Below are 20,785 nucleotides of genomic sequence, written 5' to 3' on the forward strand. Positions count from 1 at the left end.
GATTTACCCCCCCGGACTCTTGTGTTCCCCCAATGAACTCTTGTGTTCCCCCACCCCCCCTCCCCTGTTTGTTATTTTTATTATGTCACCCCAACCCATTGATTATTCTTGCCTGTCTGCCCTTGTTGTTTTTTACCATGTTTTGTTGGATGTTGTCCGTTTCCCAGTCAGTCTTGTCTCGTTAGTCTGCTCCTTTGGTGAACGCCAGGGGGCGTTCATTAAAGGGGGGGGTCCTGTCATGATTCTGCCTGCTCTTGTCTTGATTTTCTGGTCTAGGGGCAGAATCATGACAGACCCACGTGTTTTATGTGGAGAGGATCATATTATGGTCAATCAGGACATAATATGCGTTCTCTCCTGTCTCGTCATTTGGCCCTGCCCCTCTCGTTTCTAGTATTGCTCTCCTCCTGTCTCGCATTACCCACACCTGCCTATCGTTATCCCCTTTGTTAGTCTCCCTATATAATACCCTCTTGTCTATTGTCTTGTGCTCGTTCGTTGTACATGTTTCATGCTTTTTGCCATGCCATGGAGTCTTTGTCATTGATAGTCTAGTCAAGTCAAGTCAAGTCAGTGTGAGTGTTTTGTTTTGTTAGTCTAGGTGTTTTTGTAGTTGTAGTTCTTGTCAAGTGTTAGTCTTCAGTTTATTGTGTTCCCGGTTTACCCCCTCGCGGGTTTTTGTTTTGTTCCTGGTTATTATTTATTAAAATCCTGTTTAAACCCTGTTTCGCTGCCTGCACTTGGGTTCTCTTTCCGCGATCCTGACAGATATATCTTAATAACAAGAGCTCGGGCTGAATATTGAAGCTTCTCGGCTTCACTTTTCAGGCTGCAAACCAAAAAAATAAATGTCAAAAATAACAACTCTTAAAGGTGGAGTTGCGCAAAGGCAACCTTTACTTTTCACTACCACTGCGAACCAAAAAAAGCATAGTCATTTTTATTTGATTAAAAACATGTGCACATTAGTTTAGCTGATCTTATTGATGTGGTCCTACTGCAGGAAACCAATAAAACAGATTTATAATAATGATTATTTAAAATATGTACTTGATACATACTTTGGATAGCAGATGAACTATTGGAGATTAAGCCATACTTGACAGTGTTACCAAGGTGCCACGGAGTTGACCTGACTTACGCATCCTTTGGTTATGCCTGCACCACTGTCACAGATTGAGACATCCTTCTTGGACCCGGCTCATCTCTCATCGTGCCCCCCTCGCTCTCACCCTCCCAAAAGGAAGTGGTGCATGTTTGGAGTGGTGTGTCAATTTATAGGATCAGCACAGAAGAATAAATGATTGGCCTTCGGTTTAGCGGCGTGTCCGGTAATGCACGTCCTCTGGAGAAAGCGATCAGACGTCTGAGCGTAAGTAATGACTGGCGCTCTTGCACAGGGTCGTGATGGATGACGAAACTCTGAAGTCAGCTGAAAAAGTAGCAGAAACTCTGGAGTTTTCATTTTTCACCGAGGCTTGTCGTTCTAGAAAAGGAAAGGCAGATCTTAAAGGGATAGTTCATTTACTCACCGCCGGATTGTTCCAAACCTGTATACATGTATGTTTCTGCTCAACACAAAGGAAGATATTTGAAAGAATGTCAGTAACCAAACAGATCTCATCCCCCATTGACTCCCATAGTATTTATTTTCCGTACTATGGCAGTAAATGGGGGGGTGAGATGCGTCTGGTCACTGACATTCTTGCCTTTGTGTTCCTCAGAATTCTTTAACAATCTGAGGGTGAATAAATGATGCCAGAATTTTCCTTTTCGGTGAACTATCACTTTAACAAATTGCAAAGGAGCTGAATGTTATCAGCTGTCTGCAGTGGAGTTTTTTATGCTGCCCTGTCACCGACTGTGTTCCGTGAACGTGACGGAGTAATGGAGCCTATTCATCAATGCAGATATTAATATTACTCCAGTCATTCACATGCTAGAACAGGGTGTCTTAGATTAAATATGACTTGTCACAAAATAGCAGATTTCTTGAGGCATTTCAAACTTTACCTCATATACTCCAGCATTTGATATTTGCTGTACAGTCGCCATCCATATATTATCAGAAAAGTTCACCCAAAAATGAAAATGTATTTACTCACCCTAATGCTATCCTGGGATGTCACTGGGGTGGTACCCTTTCCAAAAGTGCACCTAAAGAGTGCATATTACTTGAATTCCTCCCATCTTACAGTTTTTTACTCTAACATACGTTGACTGTAAATCCTTCGTTTTTTAGGCCCGTGACATAAGTCGAAATAAGTTTCCGCACGGTTGGGTCGGGGCAAACAGAGGTCCTGGTAATGGTGCTGATGGCTCATGGGTTGTGCACGGAGCGAAAGGTTGGAGGGAGGACGCTTGACGGCGGCCTGTGTCAGTCTCTTCCGCCTGAATTACCCTCTCATCTCTTCTCTCCTCTGCTCGGCACGCCGTGAAATGGCTTTCTGTAGGCCATTAGCTCTGAAGGAGCGGGGACGAGCCGGACGGACGATACAGAACCCGCCTGCTCTCCCACCGTGCCGTCCCAATGGCCTTCATTACACAGCTAAACCCTCACACACATCACCCAGCGGTTCTGTCAGTCATACGCCGCAGTGTTTATTGCTGCCCACAGTCACCCTGGGCGGAGGACAACAGGGGCTCGATTCTTCCACAGTCCGCTGAGCTCGAGCCAGAGTCACACACTCTGCACGTTTTGATGTCTTAAGTTGGGACCGAAACTATTTGTTTACGTATTGTTTTTGAAACCAATTTACAGGAAGGTTGTGAAGTTATTAAGGTGCCTGAAAGGGGCGCCGGAACGCCCACCACACACCAGCTTATTGGAGGAGAGGGGACAGAGTTACTAAGCCAATTAGTACATTTTGACATTGGTTCAATGTTTTTGCACTACTTTTGACTTGGTAGATTTTGGTTTTCTAAAAAACGTCCCAAAATGTACACAACGTAGAGAAAAAACATCACATTATGCAAGTTGTCACAGAATAAGAATGTGAATCAATACATTTTGACAAAAATGTCAGATAGGTGACAAAGTGTAACATCGACAATAGTATAACCTTTCTATGAAACGGGTCTTTAACTGTGAAAATGTATATTTTATTATACACATTCCCCATAAATCAATCATTTATGTGGCACAAGACATTTGACGTGTATTTATAAAGCACGAGGTAAATGTATCGCTGTTATGTATTTAGCATATGCTACGGAGGTTGAGGATCACACAACATAACCTCAGTCAGGATAGAGAGAGTATAAAGTACAGATTAGTCTTTGCCGTAAAAGGTTTTTCTGTGAAAAAACTCATTTATGGGTTATTAACATTTAACCAGTGCCATTTGCAGCCCCGCGAGTGGGACCGGCTCGGGCGAACTCCCGATAATGTCTCATGTGAGAGTTTGCCCGGTCAGATCAGTGGATTTATACAGGTTTGACGTGTCTAATGAGGCCAGAGGTGATGCGCGCTTAAGACTGTGAGTCAGCACACCCCACCCTGGCCTTTCAGCGCGCTGTCCTCCCCCTCTCCTCTCGTCGCATTCATTTGTTTGTTTACCTAGCCGTCAGTGAACTGTAAAATCATACTGATTTCAACTGTGTATTTTACATATGCATGAGCCTGCAGCTCGGAGCATGGGGATGGATACACGCTCTCCGGTGGGAGACCCCCGGTGCCCTCTGCGCAAACACGCACGCCCCACACAAACACCGGCCTGCCTGTGCCTACACGCACATACTGTCATACAAATGAACTTAGACGTACTGTAACATCGCCTCTCGTCTGCATCAGGGCTTTTTCCCATCGCTTTGGACTACACCTCCCATAATCCCTTGCACCCCCTGATTGCATTTCACACCTGTACCTCATCGCCAGAACACTATATATGCCATATGACAAAATACATTTCCGTGGGTCGCTTTTTCCCAGGGTCCACTGAGGAACACTATACCTAAAAAGGACCTTTGCGGGCCTTCGCTTTCACTTGGCCAAGTGTATTGTTCCCAAGTGGCATCCCGGCCTACATGAAGGGGATTTATTTGGTTTTAACTGAGAAGCATTTCTCTAAGCGTTTCTGATGAACACAGCCAGATTTATTTCACCTGAATCTAGAGCGCTGCATTTCTTTTAAAGCCTCATACCCACAATCCAAGCTCTAAGTTTATCGCAAGCATTGTTTCGGATCATTTATCTTGGATACTATACCTCATTTTAGTCAACTTCTAAAACAGCATTGCTCCAAATTGCCTTGTGGAAAGTGTGTCAGGAGTTTAGCGAGTCGATGCTAAAAAGCTCAATTTAAAGTGATGGTTCACCATGTGAAAATTCTGTCTTCGTTTACCCTCAAGTTGTTACAAATTGGTATAAAATTCTTTGTTCTGATGAGCACAGAGACAGATATTTGGAAGAATGCTTGCGACCAAAATCTTGGCCACCATTGACTACCATGGTAGGACAAATTAGAATGCTAGTCATAAGTGCCCCACAACTGTTTTGCTAAATACTTGAAAAATAATCTCTTTTGTATTCAACAGAACAAATAAATGTATAATGCCATTTTTCCTACTACAGTATGTAAGTCAATGGTGTACAATAATTTTCATTTTTGGGTGAACTGTTCCTTTAATAAAGAAACGTTGGTTTTAATTTCCCTTTAACCTAATATATGTGTTTACTCGATTTGTTTATTATTTGGTTTCTAGTTTTGCATTATTGGCTGACAATATAGCAGTCAGGGTTGCCAAGTCCACTTATTTTCTTGGAATTTGGCTACTTTGAAACGCTGCCGCTGTTTTTTTACATTTATTTAGTGAGATAAGTGGAAGTATTTTGTTCATCAGTTGTCATTCTTACGGTTGAGGAAGTAACTGCAGGCGCTTAAGATTACTACTATGCAGTGATTTTCATGAAGACATTTTTGTAACGACTGTAAAATGTGTGTTTTAGGTATTTAGGACTGGCATACATTTAATGTTGAAAAGGTGCGGTCATTGGGCTAATTTTGGTTGGCTGTTGGCGGGTTTTTGTTATGCTCATCTGGCAACCCTAATACCTGCAGCAAGTTTTAATGGAAACTATCGACTTTGGAATCTCCATTTGAACTTCCAATGTTCTTATACATAGAGTTTCAGATCAGTTTTTTTATTTATTAAAACTAAATCTATTAAAGCTTCTCTGTTCATTGATATAAAACAAAAGAATGGGCGTCAATATTATTTGAAACGCTTATACTTAGGTTTATTGTTGAGGCAACATTTCTAACTTTCGTTTAGTTAATAGCTGAAAATAAGATTGCAAAATATAATAAATAAAAATTTTTTTTGCTAAAAGTTTAATGAAATATAAAAATAAAAGCTAATTCAAAGTATTAGGGAAAACGACAAAAAAACGCATTGGAACTTTGGTCATAATGTAAGAATGTAGCCTCCGACTGCAGGTTTATAGACAAGATGGCAGAACACTAGGTCTTTCTATCAATTAATCTTTATTCATTACCACACAACCAGGGCGGTGTCGTTTTTATGCACTGATGTCCTAGAGGGGCTTCATGAAATTATTACACGGGCGGCCCCTCTACAGCATCCTGGTGTTAAGTGCCGTACTCGGGGTCAAGCTGTGATGACTCAATTCTTGCTGTAATCAAACCAGCAACCTTCCAGTGACCGCACCGACTTAACTACTGTCACGGCACTTTTGGAAAGAGCAAATCATCTTAGCTGTTAAACGGGGAACCAATGTTGTCTTCACCACAGGAATATGAACTGTTGTTAGTTTCAGCATCGTGAGGTGTGAGGAGTTTGTCTGTTTTCTCCTTATTGGTTGGTTTTTGTTCAGCATGGATTGGCAGCTTGTGTGTAGAGTTGAAGCACAGATGGCGAGAGGGCAGCGTGTGGACACAGTTAGCAGCATGGTGTGAATGTGAGGGCAAAGCCAAATAATGAAGCGAATCACTGCAGTCATTACAGCCGGGCCAGTTCTGGCCAGATATTCCTTTCTGAAAAAGGCTTTTGAAATATTTTCCGATACCAAATATAAACTTCGAAGGATGTGCAGAGTATTTCTGCCAAGTCCAAAAATGATGTCTGCTCCATTTGGAGATAAGTTCTCCGTTTTAACCCTCCAGGCACACGATAGTCATCTCAGCTCTGAACTTGACCGTCATCGGCATTCAAAGACGCCCAATTCTCCGCTACTTATTGAGGTCATTGCATCTCATGAAGGTAATGCGCAGATTGAAAGAGTCAGACGTGTGATGGAAACAGTGGACTTCCTCGCTCAACTAGTCTTTCTTCCAGGTAATATACCCCTGTCCTTTCGTCTCATATATTGAAGCCCTGAAGACATTTCGGAGTCGGAGAGGAAAAATGCGGCTAATATGCAGGCAGGAGGGCAGCGTTTATGAGGACAGCGGAGAGAGGGGTGGCGGCACAGCGACCCGTGTATTTAAAATCAGCTCATTGAAACAGATGACACAATTTCACACATATTGCCCTCGGAAAAGCAGCCAGTTTTGCATAATGGCCCCAACCTTCATCTGTCAGGCCCATGCTAAATCTGTTGGAATAATTTCCTCATGGATTATATGTCAGCATTTATAATTTATGATGTTGCCTATGTGTCGTTCACAATTCTCGCAGTCACAGTTCTCTGTGAGTGTTTATTTTTGCTTTTTGGAATGAAGAGGGACAAGAGGACGGCAAGACATTAGATGTAAGAAAAATGTCTCTTCAAAATGAAGTTTCTGGCTGCCTTATAAAGGCTAGGTGTTAATAAAACTAATGTGTGTTTCTGTCTTTTTTTGCAGTAAGATAATCTTTAAAACACGATTTATTTGCTTACAATGCAATGTGTACCATGTTAAGACTTGCTTTCAAGGAATCCATCTTGAATTATTTTTCTTTTTTTACCCCTTTCGCAAATGTTCGCAAAATTCCTTGGTTTCAGCACTAAATGTAGTTTATAAATTTGGTTTGATTTAATCTTAAAGAAAAACTGTGTCATTTATAATTTGAGATTTACAAATTGAAAATAAAAAAAAATAAGTCTTATTGGAAAACCTGAATACACGCAAGATATTTATTTTCCCTATGGCAGTAAATGGGGTGAATAAATCTGTTTGGTTACTGACATTCTTCCAAATATCTTCCTTTGTGTTCAAAAGAAATGAATACAGGTTTGAAACAATCCAAGCCAGTCATGTAAATGATGACAACATTTTCGTTTTGGGGTCAACTGTCCCTTTAAAAAAAATCACTCCTAACCTCTCCCAAAAAAAGATTGTATAAAGGATGCTTAGATACATTTTCTGAAAAATAAGGATGAAGAAGTCCTGATCAAAAAGTTGTTGTGCCGCGTAAACAGCGTAGTTAGAAATGTTTTAACTTTAAAGCATTAAGGGTCTTTAGAGAAACGAAACAGGAGATGGCCCTAAATCTGCAAGCTGAATGAGAAAGGTTTAGAAAGAGGTCTTTTAAGAGATTGCTCATCTTGCTAATGTAATGCACGCAGTTTATCTGGATCTTCCTCAGAGTTGAGTCCGGCTTAGTCTAGGAGGGTTGGAGGCCGGTTAGGCTCCATCCTGTTTTCAGAAACATAATCTGGGATCTGGCTGCTGCCCCCTCCCCATGACTCCCAGTCTTAAATCCCCAATAAGCAGCCTTTGTTAAAACCTCGCGCTGCCTTTCATGGCTTGATTACAGGTCACAGCAGGTATTTCAGGGGGAAGGTGAAAGTAACCGGCTGATCTGTCATTTAGAATTGAATGACTTGGGTGCATGTTAAATAATGAGCTCGACAGTAATTTGTCACGGCCAATAGGAGAGTTTGTGAAAGTGGAGTTGGTTTCGCACACCAGGATCTGAAATTATCAGGATTAGGGGGAATATACGCTAATATAAATGTTAAAATGGCCTTGTTTTTTCGCTACATTTTAATATCTCAGTCAATGTTTTTTATTTCATCCTGTGTACAGTATGCAGTTATGGGACGGTTCACTCAAAAATGTAAAGCTTTCATTATTTACCCTCAAACCTGGATGACCTTCTTTCTTCTGCAGGACGCAAAAGAAGATATTATTTTGAAAAAAAGTGGGTAAGCAGACAACCATTGGCCCCCATTGACTTCCATTGTACAACCACAAAACCACAGAGACTTTTTCAAAATATCTTCTTTTGTGTTTTGAGCAGCATGGGGTGAATAAATAATGACCTCATTTTTTTGTGAACTATACCGTGACACAATTGACTGATGAGTGTTGAATGCGTGGCCTACAAGTGTCTACGGCGACTGGCAACAGTATAAAGGTGTTATGATATATTTCATGATTTAAGCACTTATGTATTGAAGTTGCTTTGATTTGATTGCAATTATTGTTCAGGTTAACCCGTCATTATAAATTCCGTGTGATTTTTATCTATTGGCCTTGATTTACTCCCACCCGTGCAGTCGATGTGTTGAAGTTCAGTGTTCTTTGATGTGTTGTGTGACCTCCTCAGCTCATTGTCACTCTCTTCTTACCCTTCACTAGATGCCGATGAGACACCCCGACCCCAGACTAGCCCCCCGCTACGAGGATGTAGAGCGACAGTACGCCTCCCTGCCCAGGTAAGAGCCTGTGAAACAAAATAAAGACGGACGGATGAAGGTATAGAGACAGAAAAGACGCTACAAGTAGCCTCAGTCAATGCAAGGATCAGCTGATTACTGGAATTATGGGATTTTAATGTTTTATCAAATATGAAAGTTTGATTATCAAAAATTATCAATTCACAACTTTACGTCTGCTCAATAAGATACGTCCTTAAAAATATTTGAGAATGTGTAACGTTGTCTGAACGTTCCTGAACATTCGTTGAGACAACTCAAAAATCTCACTGCATCAGGTTTCCTTTCATTGTTTTTTCGAGTTTTGATTAAAATGCTATCTCTTGTTTTTGTCTTTGTATGTTTATTTTACCATGCTGGTTTGTTATTGTAATTTAATATGTTCTCAATAACCCCGCCTCTAGCCGGCACTTAAAAACAAAACAAACTTGGTCGCTTTACTTAGTAGCATCGGTCAGACAGTCACTTCCTGTCTAAGTGGGCGGTTCTTAGCCGTAGTGTGGACCCTGGTGTTGTTTAGTCAACGGTTTGGCTGTGTGAGACTAAAGAGCAGGTAGTCATCTGTCTGTCTCTCATGCGGAGCTAAATAATCCTCTTTAAGGCGTATAATTAAATTTGGAGTGTCTGCCTTTTGAGACGCTCCTTTCCTGGGAATTCACCTGATCCTCTCTGGGGAGACGGCCATGCGGTCGCAACTCTGTAACCCGATCATGGGGCACATTTCTAGACCTGCCTAAAGTTACAGCCGTCTCGCTCCAGTCCTCCATAGCTTCCATCGTTCTCAATCACGCTCTGTGTTTGCCGAGCCCGACCGACCGCTGCGAGCGGCGCAAACAAACAGCGCGCAGCTGCACAGGCGTGAATGTTGGCTCGTAAAATCTGCAGCCTGTTTGCCCTCTCGGGTCTGTGCAAACAGCACTAGTGTTAGTGTATGGGTCACCGTGTATATGTTTGGCACTTATAAGCGTGTTGGGCTAAAGGCTTGAACCTTTCATCAAACTGATAACAAATCAGAACGCTTGTGCCAGATGTCGTCCCAAACGTGTATGAGTTTCTTTCGTCAGAGAAATGTGTTTGCGGTTTTGTGTCCATACGGTGGAAGTCAATGGGGGCCATTGTTGTTCGGTTACCAGCATTCTTCAAAATATCTTCTTTCATACATGTTTGACATGAGAGTGGGTGTAAATGATGTCAGAATATTTTGGCTGTCTATCCCTTTAAATGTTTGTCCGGGCCATGGTCGTGATGTTGGCTGAAGATTGACTTGGTCAACTGACCCGACAGCTTCTCCGCGTGTTTCTAATTATATACATTAGTGCATTGATACACCCACTTATTACCCGGTGCGTTCAACTCGGGATCAGCCAATCAGATGGGCCGTGTACCACCTGCCTCCAGATTATTGGATTAAGCGGGCAAGTCAAAGTTGGGTTTCATTCAGTCGGGGCTTTCATTGGACAGTTTCGGTGATAAGTGGGTGATGAATGCACAGATGGTGGCCCGTCTCTGTGATCTCTGGCCGTGAGGAACATTATTGGAACTACTTGCTGTTCTGTGGTGCTCAAATCAATCATACTCACTCATTCATCCTAACCCCATCCTTCACTGTCTTCCTATACTAACCCAGTCCTTTCTCAAGAAACACCCCCAAGGACTGGCCCCCTGTCCCACAGACCTCTTCAGACATGTCTCAATGGAAACATTGTTCAACAAGCAGTGTGTAGTGTGAAGGAATAGTTCACTGGAGTAAGAAATGTCATTTTAAACATGTACTGGACGACTTTTTCTTCTAGGAAATACAAAAGAAGACATTTTGAAGAATTTGCTTATTGTTTCTATATTTCCCCGCATAATTACGATTAAAGGGGACTAGAGCTTTCAAGCTTAAAAACAATAACTGTGGTTCATAAGAGTATTATATGAAAGAAATGATGTCATTATGTACTAAAATTCTTGATGTCTGCACTAGCTCTGCTTAGTTTGTGAGCCAGAAACAAATCGAGATATGAACATATCGTTCATTAAAGTGAATTTTTTCACTTTCACATTGTTCAACTCTTTAAAACTATGTAACATACAGTACATTCCCAACTGAAAAATAACAATGTAAACAATCACATAAATTCTATTGGTTTCCATTTAAATTCATTATGAACCATTAGCTTTTTCCGATAAAACCATTAGTGTGTTTTTTGTAGTGTTTTGTTCCCCTGCTGAAAAAAACGATAGAAACCATTAAATAAATTGTAATGGTTTGGACGTTTTTAAAAGGGTTTGTATTGGTTTAAATGGAAACTATAATGGTTCTACTGGTATGTGATGGATTATATTGGTGGGGTGTTTAATTCTACTGAATTAATGCTCAAATAACACCAGAAAATTTTATTTTGTAATGGTTTTAATGGAAAAAGCTATTGGTTCATATTGGTGTTTTAAGCTATTGGTGTTTTAATGGAAAAAAGCTATTGGTTCATATTGGTGTTTTAATGGAAACCAATAGAATTGCTGTAATGGTTTCTATTGGGTTTCTGTGTGTTTTGGGACATTATTTCCATAGGATTTAATGGTGTTCTATTGTTTCCCATTAACTACATTACACCCCACCAATAGAATCCATCACATACAGAGGTGTCCATTCAAACCAATATGATTCCCATTGTAACCATTAAATCCATTACATTTTCTGTGTGTTTTGGACAGGTTTCTGTTGTTTTTTTCTTCTGCAGGGTTGACATAATAATTATACTAAAATAAATCAAAGCTTTGTTATATGTTAGCATTAAAGTAGTCATCCTTTGCCCAAAATGAGTAAAAAAGACATTTTTACAACCAGTTTCTTTAAGTCCCACCCTGAGATGCTTTTTAAAACAATCTTTTAATTGTTTTGTAATTAAGCAATTGAATATATTTACCCAGAATGATCTTTGTTCACCTTTAGCATGCACCTTCTGATCAAAAGGTTTGTAAAACCATGAGACACATTTCAGTCAGATGACCCAGTTAACCCGAGTGAAATGTCAGAGCAGTTAACAGCTCACTGCAGATTAAAGTGAATAATGATTTAAATACCCTCGTCATTTGTTATTCACACAAAGATGCAGACTACATTAATAATACTTTTATGATACATGTGTGCTGCTTTTGAAGCTTTAAACCAGTGCTTATGAATTGTAATTGTATGGTACCCAATGACCAGCGCATTGTTGAAAATTGTATACGCATGAATAAATGATGACATTTTAAGGCGAACTATTCCTTTATCATTTAGGGTTCTGTGTTGGACGACCTCCTAGCCTGTATTTGCAGTCGAAAGGAGTTAAAAATCTGCTTTTGTTGAACTTGAAAAGAGCTTTAAAAGACTGTCGAAACAGTTTGTGTAATTGTCAGTAAATTGTCTTCATATCTTCTGGATAAGACGGCAAGCTGTCAGCTTCATGCCGAAGGTGCCAGAAAAGCACTCATGATGAGGGAAGAAGGTTACATTTGATCAGAGCTCTGAAATAATACCATATTTTTTTATTGTTCTGCCTGTTCAATGTTGCCCTGGCAACAAACACCCACCATCTGTGCTTGTCTGGACCTCCTAACCCCGTCCTCCAATTTCTCACTTTCGCTTCTTTGTTTTTCCATTTTCTCTTTTTTTTTCTTTCTCCCCTCCTTTCATGCCATTATTTTTCATTTTTTACTCTCTGCACTCGCATTCATAAAATCCCGTTCACTGCTTCCAGGCTTCAATTCCTCTCGCTCCTATGGGGGGCATCTGTAAATGTAAATTGACGCTGACGTGTTAAAATCATGGCTCATTTATGAGTTCACCCCGATGTCTGATTGCCGTTCAGCATCTCCCACGGATGAGCTCATATGTGTCTGACTAGCTGTGAACCGTGCGCTCCCGCCCGAACCGACCCGCGTCCAATAACAGACCAGGCACGCAAGCGTGACTTCTACAGCGCAAACCCCATTTGGCGCCATTCAGGCCCAGGGTCCATTACCACGGCGGGCAGGTAGCAGATGGAGAATATTACGCTAATGATTAAATGAAGCAGGCGGAAATTTTTTAATGGTTTCATTCGAGCCTGCAAATGCGGTCAATCATTACTCATTCAGAGCACAGAATTCACTCGGAGGTTTTGGAATAGCTGGGCATTTGGCACCGCTTCTCATGGCTGAGCGGGAGGTATTATTCTTAAGAGGTGTCGAACCTTGGCATACTCAGCCTGAGAGTCGGACTCCGCAGCAGAGAATCTACAGATCTATTTCAGACCTCACTGCCACAACTAGGACGAAAGCACTTAACCGACTGACTCATCTTTGAAGGCTTGTAACTCCCGTAGCCTACCTTTCAGACAGTTCTCGCACATGCCCACAGACGCTCTCAGGGCTGGGGTTTGTAAAAGCAGTTGAGTGGCTCATTTTCACACGTCTTTTGTTCAAACTAGAGGCGATCCCAAACTGCAATCGCATTCTAAACTATGCTAATGCTAATAGCTAATTGCTAATAAAAAGATTCACCCTCATGTCATTTCAAACCTGTATGACTTTCTTTCTTCTGCAGACACTAAAGAAGATATTTTGAAGAACCAAACAACAATGGCCCCCATTTACTTCCATTGTATGGACGCAAAACCACTGTGACATTTCTCAAAGTATATTCTTTTGTGTTACACGGAGTAAAAAACAGGTTTTAAACCATAAGAGAGTGAAAAAATGACAGTGATACTTCATCCCTATGACACGTGCATTTGTTTTAAGTGTTTGCTTTGATTCTCCGCTTCCAATAAAAGTCTGGAATTCTAACTAAATAATCCTGCCCTCTCAGTGGGATCCTAACTGGTGTTATATGACTGTCAGGGGTCAGTAGGGCACGTGTTTATGTATGTGTGAGGGTAAGGTGCGCGGTTCCCGGGGGCAGCTGAATAAACAGTCCTGCCCTCAGATGCTCCGCCGTGTCACTTTTGCAGCCAGGTGCACTATGGGAGACCAGCTCTGACCTAATGTCAAAAACACGGCACGATGTTCATGTCTGGAAATGGAGAGACATCGGAACATCGGCGTTATCCAGGATCCTTCGGATGTTTGGTTGGAAAAAATGATTGTCAGCTACAAACTTCTCGGGCGAAGAGCTTCACGTGCAACACAACATGACGGCCCACGAGGAAAAACAGACAACAGACGTTCAACAGACACCATTCACCAATCACATTTTGGAGTTGATGTTCCAGGAGGAAGGTTTGAGGAGCATCTGGTTTTTCAGATGAACACCTTCTGTTTTTGTTTTCAATCCCTCTTTGGTGACGGATGGCTGTTTATCATTCATTGTTTCTCAGCGTATACCGTGTTGCTCTTTTGTGTGGGTTTTTTCGTGGTTAAGGAGTCACTGAGTTGATGATGAAATCTCATTTAAGGAGGGAAACTTTGTTAGAGCAGAGTTTCATAAATATTTAACTTTGTTAGGAAGCTGAAATGAAGACAGAAGTGTCTTTATTTGTGGTTGAAATTCATGATGAGAGAAGCCTGAGAGACAAAAGACGTCTCTGTGTATAATGCAGCTTTATGACTGTCATTGCCATTCGAAAGTGACGGTAAAACAGCTCGGGACCTGTGATGGAGACCTGGAGGCAGATTCTTTATATATCGCTCTTTGTTCATGCAGTGTAGAAGGATAGATTCATTTTTACCAATTTATGTTGCTGTTGCTGTCATGTGGAATATTAAAAGGATCATGCCATAATCATTTAGTCAAATATTATTTTATTTTTAAATTAAGATGTAATAACTACTGGAATCAGTTTGTTATTTTACGATTAGTATCAGTTTATCATATTCATAAGTTTATGTCAATATTTACCATGCAATGACTGTAAATAATATAAAAGATATTATTAGAAAAAAGATATTATAACACAATTTATGTATTTATAAACACAATTACATACACACACATATATATATTTACATGTATTTATATTTATCAATCATTTAAACTATATATAAACGTTTATTAATTTTGATATCTTTCTTAAATAAATGCGTGTATGTGTTTATACATACAAGATAAATAACACTAACCCTAACACACAAACTATTATGTAACGATAAATAATTTGCCAGCCCTATAAATAAATAACTAAACTAATACATACTAATACAAATATACCAATACACTGTTCGTGGTGTTACAACTGTTTTCGTTTTTAAATGAATGCGAGTATTTTTATCCCCTTCAGTGTTTTCAGACTTCCAGGTTTTCTTTTTTTTCTATGATTAAGCACTTGATATTAGCCACACATTGAACAACAGTCACCAGTGGCCCAGTGGCACTGGAACATTGAATACAGATATCTGACAGCTACAGGTCACAAGTGTGTGCAGAGGCACTGACCCATAAATCAACAACATTTTTCTCCGGTTTTAAATATCTTTTTGTCACTTTCATTGGTATTTTTGCCCCGAGCATTGGTTCAGTTCTCGACCCTCCAAGCATACATGCCATAATCATTCACAATAGCTCTTTAAATCTTTATAATTGTTTAAGTATGTGGTAGTTTAACAATAGAGTGTCTGTGTGAGCTTATGGCTTTTGAGCTTAAGGAGTTGTTCACACCAAAAAACTGAACATTCTTTCATAATTTACTCGCCCTCTTGAAATTCCAGATGTGTATGGCTTTCTTCTTTTAGTTGAACACAAACAAATCATTTAATATAAAATACCAGGGGCCGGGTGCACCAGCTGGACATAAAAAAAGTTGGGTGTAAGCCCCACGTCGGGCCTAACTACGTCAAGTAATGTGAATAATATTTACACCTGTTGCACTCAGCTTAGACGATGTGCTTCCCCGCGGAAAAAAACTTAAGTTTGTGCAAATGCAATAAGGAAATTAGGAAAAACATCTGTCAGAAGACATTCAGTCAATGAAGCAGCTCTTCATTCCCATTTTTCACTTATTTAGACCTAAGACGTACGCTACGCCTTGGTGGTGCAACAGGTATAAATTCTACGCAGGACTTTTTACGTCCAGACTTGTCTTACGTCCAGGTGTACGTCCAGCTGGTGCAACTGGTCCCAGCGTGTCATCTTCTTATGGGACTATAAATGGTGAAGCTGCAAAAAGCACACGCAGTCGTCCATAAAGTACTCCAACAACTACAGTGTCTTCTGTAGCAAAAACATAGGTTTGTGAGAGGAAACTACTAATATTCTAAGCTTATTTTGTAATATTGAAACCAAAACAAGCATGTCCGAATGCTGATTTTAAATGTGGCAACATGTGGGTAACTTTGGATTTCATTGGTTCTTGCTTGTCTCCGGACAAAATGTCAAATGCACCTAGTCACGAGACACTTAAAAAAATATAGTATATATATATATATATATATATATATATAAACCCACTGAAGTCAATTGGATTGCTTTAATTTTTTGTTTGTACGCATGAGTATTTATGTTTTGGGGATCTTCAATATTTTGAGTCTTATGTAAGGTAACATGCAACAGTACAAAAACGTATATAAAGATTATTAAATCGAGATACACATCCTAAGATATGTTTGTTTAAAATAAGCAAAACAAACAAATCTGCCAATAGGTTATGAAAAACAAACTTGAATTGAGTTTGACCTTTTTCTTAAATATCTAATTCAAGTTTATTTTTATTACCCCATTGGCGGATTTTTGTTTGCTTGTTTTAAACATATCATTATTATATCCTTGGCAGATTTAACATAAACCTATATATTTTCGTTTATAAAACAATATTAAATATCTTAGGTCACTTTTGATGTCAAGAAAATCTATCGTGTTTTGTTTTTTTAGATATTTGTACGAAAAAAAGACAATAATGCTTGATAAGATTTTTTTTTGCTGTGGAGCATTTTTAAATAAAATTACAAAATAGGTTTTGTCTAACTAAAAAACGGTTATCGTATATTGCACTGTACATTGGCACCAGGGTGGGTAAATTATACACACATTTTCAGGATTTTTATGTGAACTATCCCTTTAATCAGGTTAAACTGCATATTTAATTCCACACGGTTTCAAGGGATTTAAATGTTTCATCATCTAAGCGATCCACACGAGGTATACAAAACTACAACAAATTTAACAGACTGTACTTCCATCGCTAACAGCCTCATTTTCATTCGTGTCATTAAATCCGCTATCTCCTCCGACTAAGGTCCATTGGTGCTCAAAGCAGCTGTTCCCAGCTGTTGAGTCTTCAAAACCATTTAAATAACTGCAAATCAGGAATGTCTTCCAATTCCCAACTGAGCCCCAAAACCAGTTGCGTCTTTTAACCAGGAGGGAAATGAGTCCCGATGGGCCGAATACCACTCCAGTGTATTTAGTTGGAAAAATCTGGATTTCACACACCGAATACTCAATTAACTTCTGTGAAATACTAAAGAATAAGAATCGACCTAATGTTTCAAAACTCCTTGATCCTTAGGATACATCTTGTTCAGAACAACATGCAGTCTCACTTGCTCTCCAGCTTCCTCTTTTAGGGAAGACATGAGGGGTTGAAAAGTGAAGAGGGGGCAAGCATGCTTGCTAAAATACAGTAATGGTTTCCAGTCCTGTTACTTCCTCCAGCTCTTGGTCTATTTACAGCGGAACGTTTTTATACCTCACCAGGCCTCTTGTGTTTTATCATCCCATTGAGGGTTCAGCATCTTGAACTGGGCCAAACCAAAAGAGAGGTGTAAAAGCTTTGGGCTTTTTATTAGCCTGTGAGAGGACGATACGTTTGAGAGTTGGAGAGATTAATTGTTGATGGGTTTGAGGGCCGGCTGGCAGAACCAGGTGCATGCTGATAATCTCCAGTGGTAATGATGACTTTGGCCTTCAAAGGCTCACACACGGTATCCAAGCTTGTGACATCACACGGGCCTCAACCAATGATGTTGTGGGTGACGGAAGAAGAACAAGGGTTTAGCAGCGAGAGTGTGCATCCAGACTTCAAAGGTCTTGCTGGTTGGGTGGTCACGGCATTGCCGAGATTAAGAGGATGCTGATGATTTTTGGAATACATGTCTTCCTGCCCTCCAGGTCTTCAGGAAACCCTCTCTTTTGTGCTCCAGCGAGAGAGAGCCCTTACAGTCAATGGCTTTGAGAAAGATGTTTTCCACGCCTGGCAGATAACACGATATGTGCAAAACACATACAGTGTCAGCAAATTGATACTGCAGACTGGAAGCTTGTCTGCGGACATGTCCTACACGTAAATAAGTTTATAGGGATGGTCCGGAGAGTCAAACAGAACGAGCTCCTTAGGACATGTGGCATGCCGGGCCTGTTACTGATACTTAGATATGATGGGAATGGGAGGTGGGGCAGCTGATTCAGCGAAAGGCAACGATCACTCTGCCCTCTGTCTGGTTTTGTCTTCTCGCTCAGTTGAGCTGTAATATCACTGCCAGCTAAAGCCCCTGGAACTGTGCATTCGGGGCACAGCAGCGAATGAGCCGGGAAAAATGCGGACTATGCAATGAAAGGTGATCCGTGCTGGAATAGCGTGCAGCATCTCGCCTTACAGTGGAGATTATAGCTTAATCGGCCAGCGTGAGGAAACCAGAGATGGCCAACTGTCTGCCTCCTTATTAACGTCTCCAGGGACCCTGACCGCATGTCATTCCCTGTCCCAGACTTTGTACGTGCTCGAGACAGGAAGTGTTGAAATGTTTGTGTTGCAGGTTCATGTTCGCCTCAGCTCGATTCGCCACGAAACACAGTATCATGATAATGTACTCAGTTTAGTTTTTCGTTCCAGTTTGTCTAGATTCATTTTTCATCATGCACCTCGTCTTTCCATATCTTAAATGTGCTTCCTTCATATTTCTTGTCTTGCAGAAGACCACCAGAAGCTAATGAGTATCCACTGCAGCCGTGGGCTGCTCACAGGGACCCCGCACACTACCCACAGCCAGGCTACCACCCCAGCTACCCTCGCCCGGTGGACCCCCGGGTTGACTCTGGGTTCTATCACCCTCCTCCACAGCAGAGGGGTCCGCTTCGGCAGGACGTACCCCCTTCTCCCACCATTCCTCCCAGAGCTCCTCGGTACGACACCATGAACCGCGGAGGCTACCGCAACCCCAGTCCAGAGCGCTACGCTTACGGAGAGGCGCGGCACTCGGACCCGAGACAGAAAAACCCAATGACGGCAGCTGTTTAAACATTTCGTTTCTATTCGTGTTTACAGTGTTTATAAAGCAAGCACCGCTGTGCCAATCATGTGAATACAAACAGGTACTTACGTTTTTTTTATTAGCAATTTTCACAGATCGTATTCTCTGTTTTTTGGACAAAGCTACGTCTTACACAGTCATTAATATGTTCTCCAGCTCCACTTTGTTTAAAAGTATCAATTAACGTGTGCATGCGTGTGTGTGTGTGTGTGTGTGTGTGTCACATATTAACAATGAACGCTGTCCCACTCTCTGAGGTTTGGACAATCGCAGTATGGCGGTACAGTAGCTATGTTAGAGCCTGATCTGTGATGTCACTCTTTGACTCCAGATGGCCACCAATCACTTTGTGACTCTGCAAACGGCAGACTTGAATGTTAAATGTCACTTTATAAGTAAATAATCATAACGCTAATAATAAGTGTTTTGTTAAAACGGCACAATGCAACATTGTGCTCGTGACCGTCCTGCGTGTGACGGTATGTAAACAGAAAGATGAAGAGAATGAGCTTGTTTGTCAGGAAGAGGAAAGGAGGGTCTGAAGAACCTCTGACACAGAGGAAGGATGAGAGAGGGGAAGATATTTACCCCCATCAACCGTGCCCACCTGAAGCCACACCCAGATTAACAGGTTCAGCACAATTAAACATCCAGAATGGGCTGCCAGACATTTTAACCGTAAAAATGTAATAGTTTTAGGGAATCGCACAGTATGTAGGTTCGCCGAGAGGGGTTGCCACTACAGTTTTGTACTCCCCTTTTAGTTTTGAGCTATTGATGTACGTTTTTGATAGTATTTCACTCCTTTTTAAAGGGACAGTTTGCCTGAAAATGAAAATTGTTGCATCGTTTAGTCGCCCTCGTGTCATTACAAACATGTATGATTTTCTGTCTTCTGCAGAACACAAAAGAAGATAATTTAAAGAATGTTGGCCTCCATTATATCTACTTTTGTGTTATACAGAAGAAAGGGTCATACAGGTTTTGAATGAGTGTGAATAGCAATGACATACATGATCTTTTAAGGGTGAACTGTCTCTTTAATAGTTTAGCATTGTTCGGTACAAAAGACTCCCTCTGCCTTCAGAGTTTCAGTGACAGGAGAAGTATTATTCACACTAGTTATGCAATTATCATGTCAAACGCATATATGTAACATTTACAACACAAAATGATTTATGTAGTATGACTGCATATATTAACACTATGTATAAACTTTATATAGCACATTTTCAATAAATATTCATTTGAAACAATGAGCGCCTGTTTGTCTTTTTTATCTATTCATCGAGAATTAATAAACTGTGCAAATGTCTTTCATTACACTGTTACCATTTCCCATTTATATTCATATCACCGCCCCCGATACAACTGTACCTGCATGTGTGATAATAGATTCCTGCACATTAACACACTAGTAATTATCAATTAGGATGAAGAGGTGATATGCATCTGTGATTATGGCTATAATCTTTAAATGCTGGCTGTTGGAGAAGGAAGAGTTGTATGTGATCATTATGAGGGCCGTACAGCACATTATCTGCTCTGGATTCATCAGAGCTCTGCAGAAGAGGAATGCTGTCGATATACACCAGCGTTTGTTAAAGCTCTGGTCTCTTTTCTGCACCACTAGCATCAGTATCAGGAGCGAATGACTCTTTTCAGGCTGGATGGAAAATATCATTTGTTCAATACAGTAGTCCCGCCCTAAACTCACACTATTGGCTTAGCCAGACGTTGACATGTCAGGCTGCTTATTGAAGAATTCCCAAATCCATATGTTGAGGAATGAATCTATATATGCTTGCTTTTAAGCTGTTAATGCATATTAAGATCAGACAGGAGCACTCGGCAGAATTTTATTTGGGGGTCCCCCTGTGCCCCAATACAATGGACTATTGTCAATGTTTGATTATTTGCACGTACACTTTAAATCTAACACACCTAATTCTATTAGTTATAGCTGTGTTTGGGATGTAGGAATGTCAT

The 20,785-nt window shown here is 40.6% G+C and overlaps 1 protein-coding gene across 1 annotated transcript in view; it reads left to right on the forward strand.

Annotated features, from left to right (window-relative positions):
• The window catches only part of pard3bb (par-3 family cell polarity regulator beta b), a 287,217-nt gene extending 267,163 nt beyond the window's left edge, over positions 1–20,054 (forward strand). Inside the window, exons 21-22 of the mRNA XM_079465100.1 lie at positions 8,529–8,605; positions 18,459–20,054. Of these exons, the coding sequence (XP_079321226.1) occupies positions 8,529–8,605; positions 18,459–18,783 (402 nt within the window). The 3' untranslated portion in view covers positions 18,784–20,054. The remainder of the gene's footprint in view (positions 1–8,528; positions 8,606–18,458) is intronic.
• The last annotated feature ends 731 nt before the right edge of the window (positions 20,055–20,785 follow it).

The sequence above is a fragment of the Barbatula barbatula genome, assembly GCF_947034865.1.
Source record: "Barbatula barbatula genome assembly, chromosome: 9".
Classification (NCBI taxonomy): domain Eukaryota; kingdom Metazoa; phylum Chordata; class Actinopteri; order Cypriniformes; family Nemacheilidae; genus Barbatula; species Barbatula barbatula.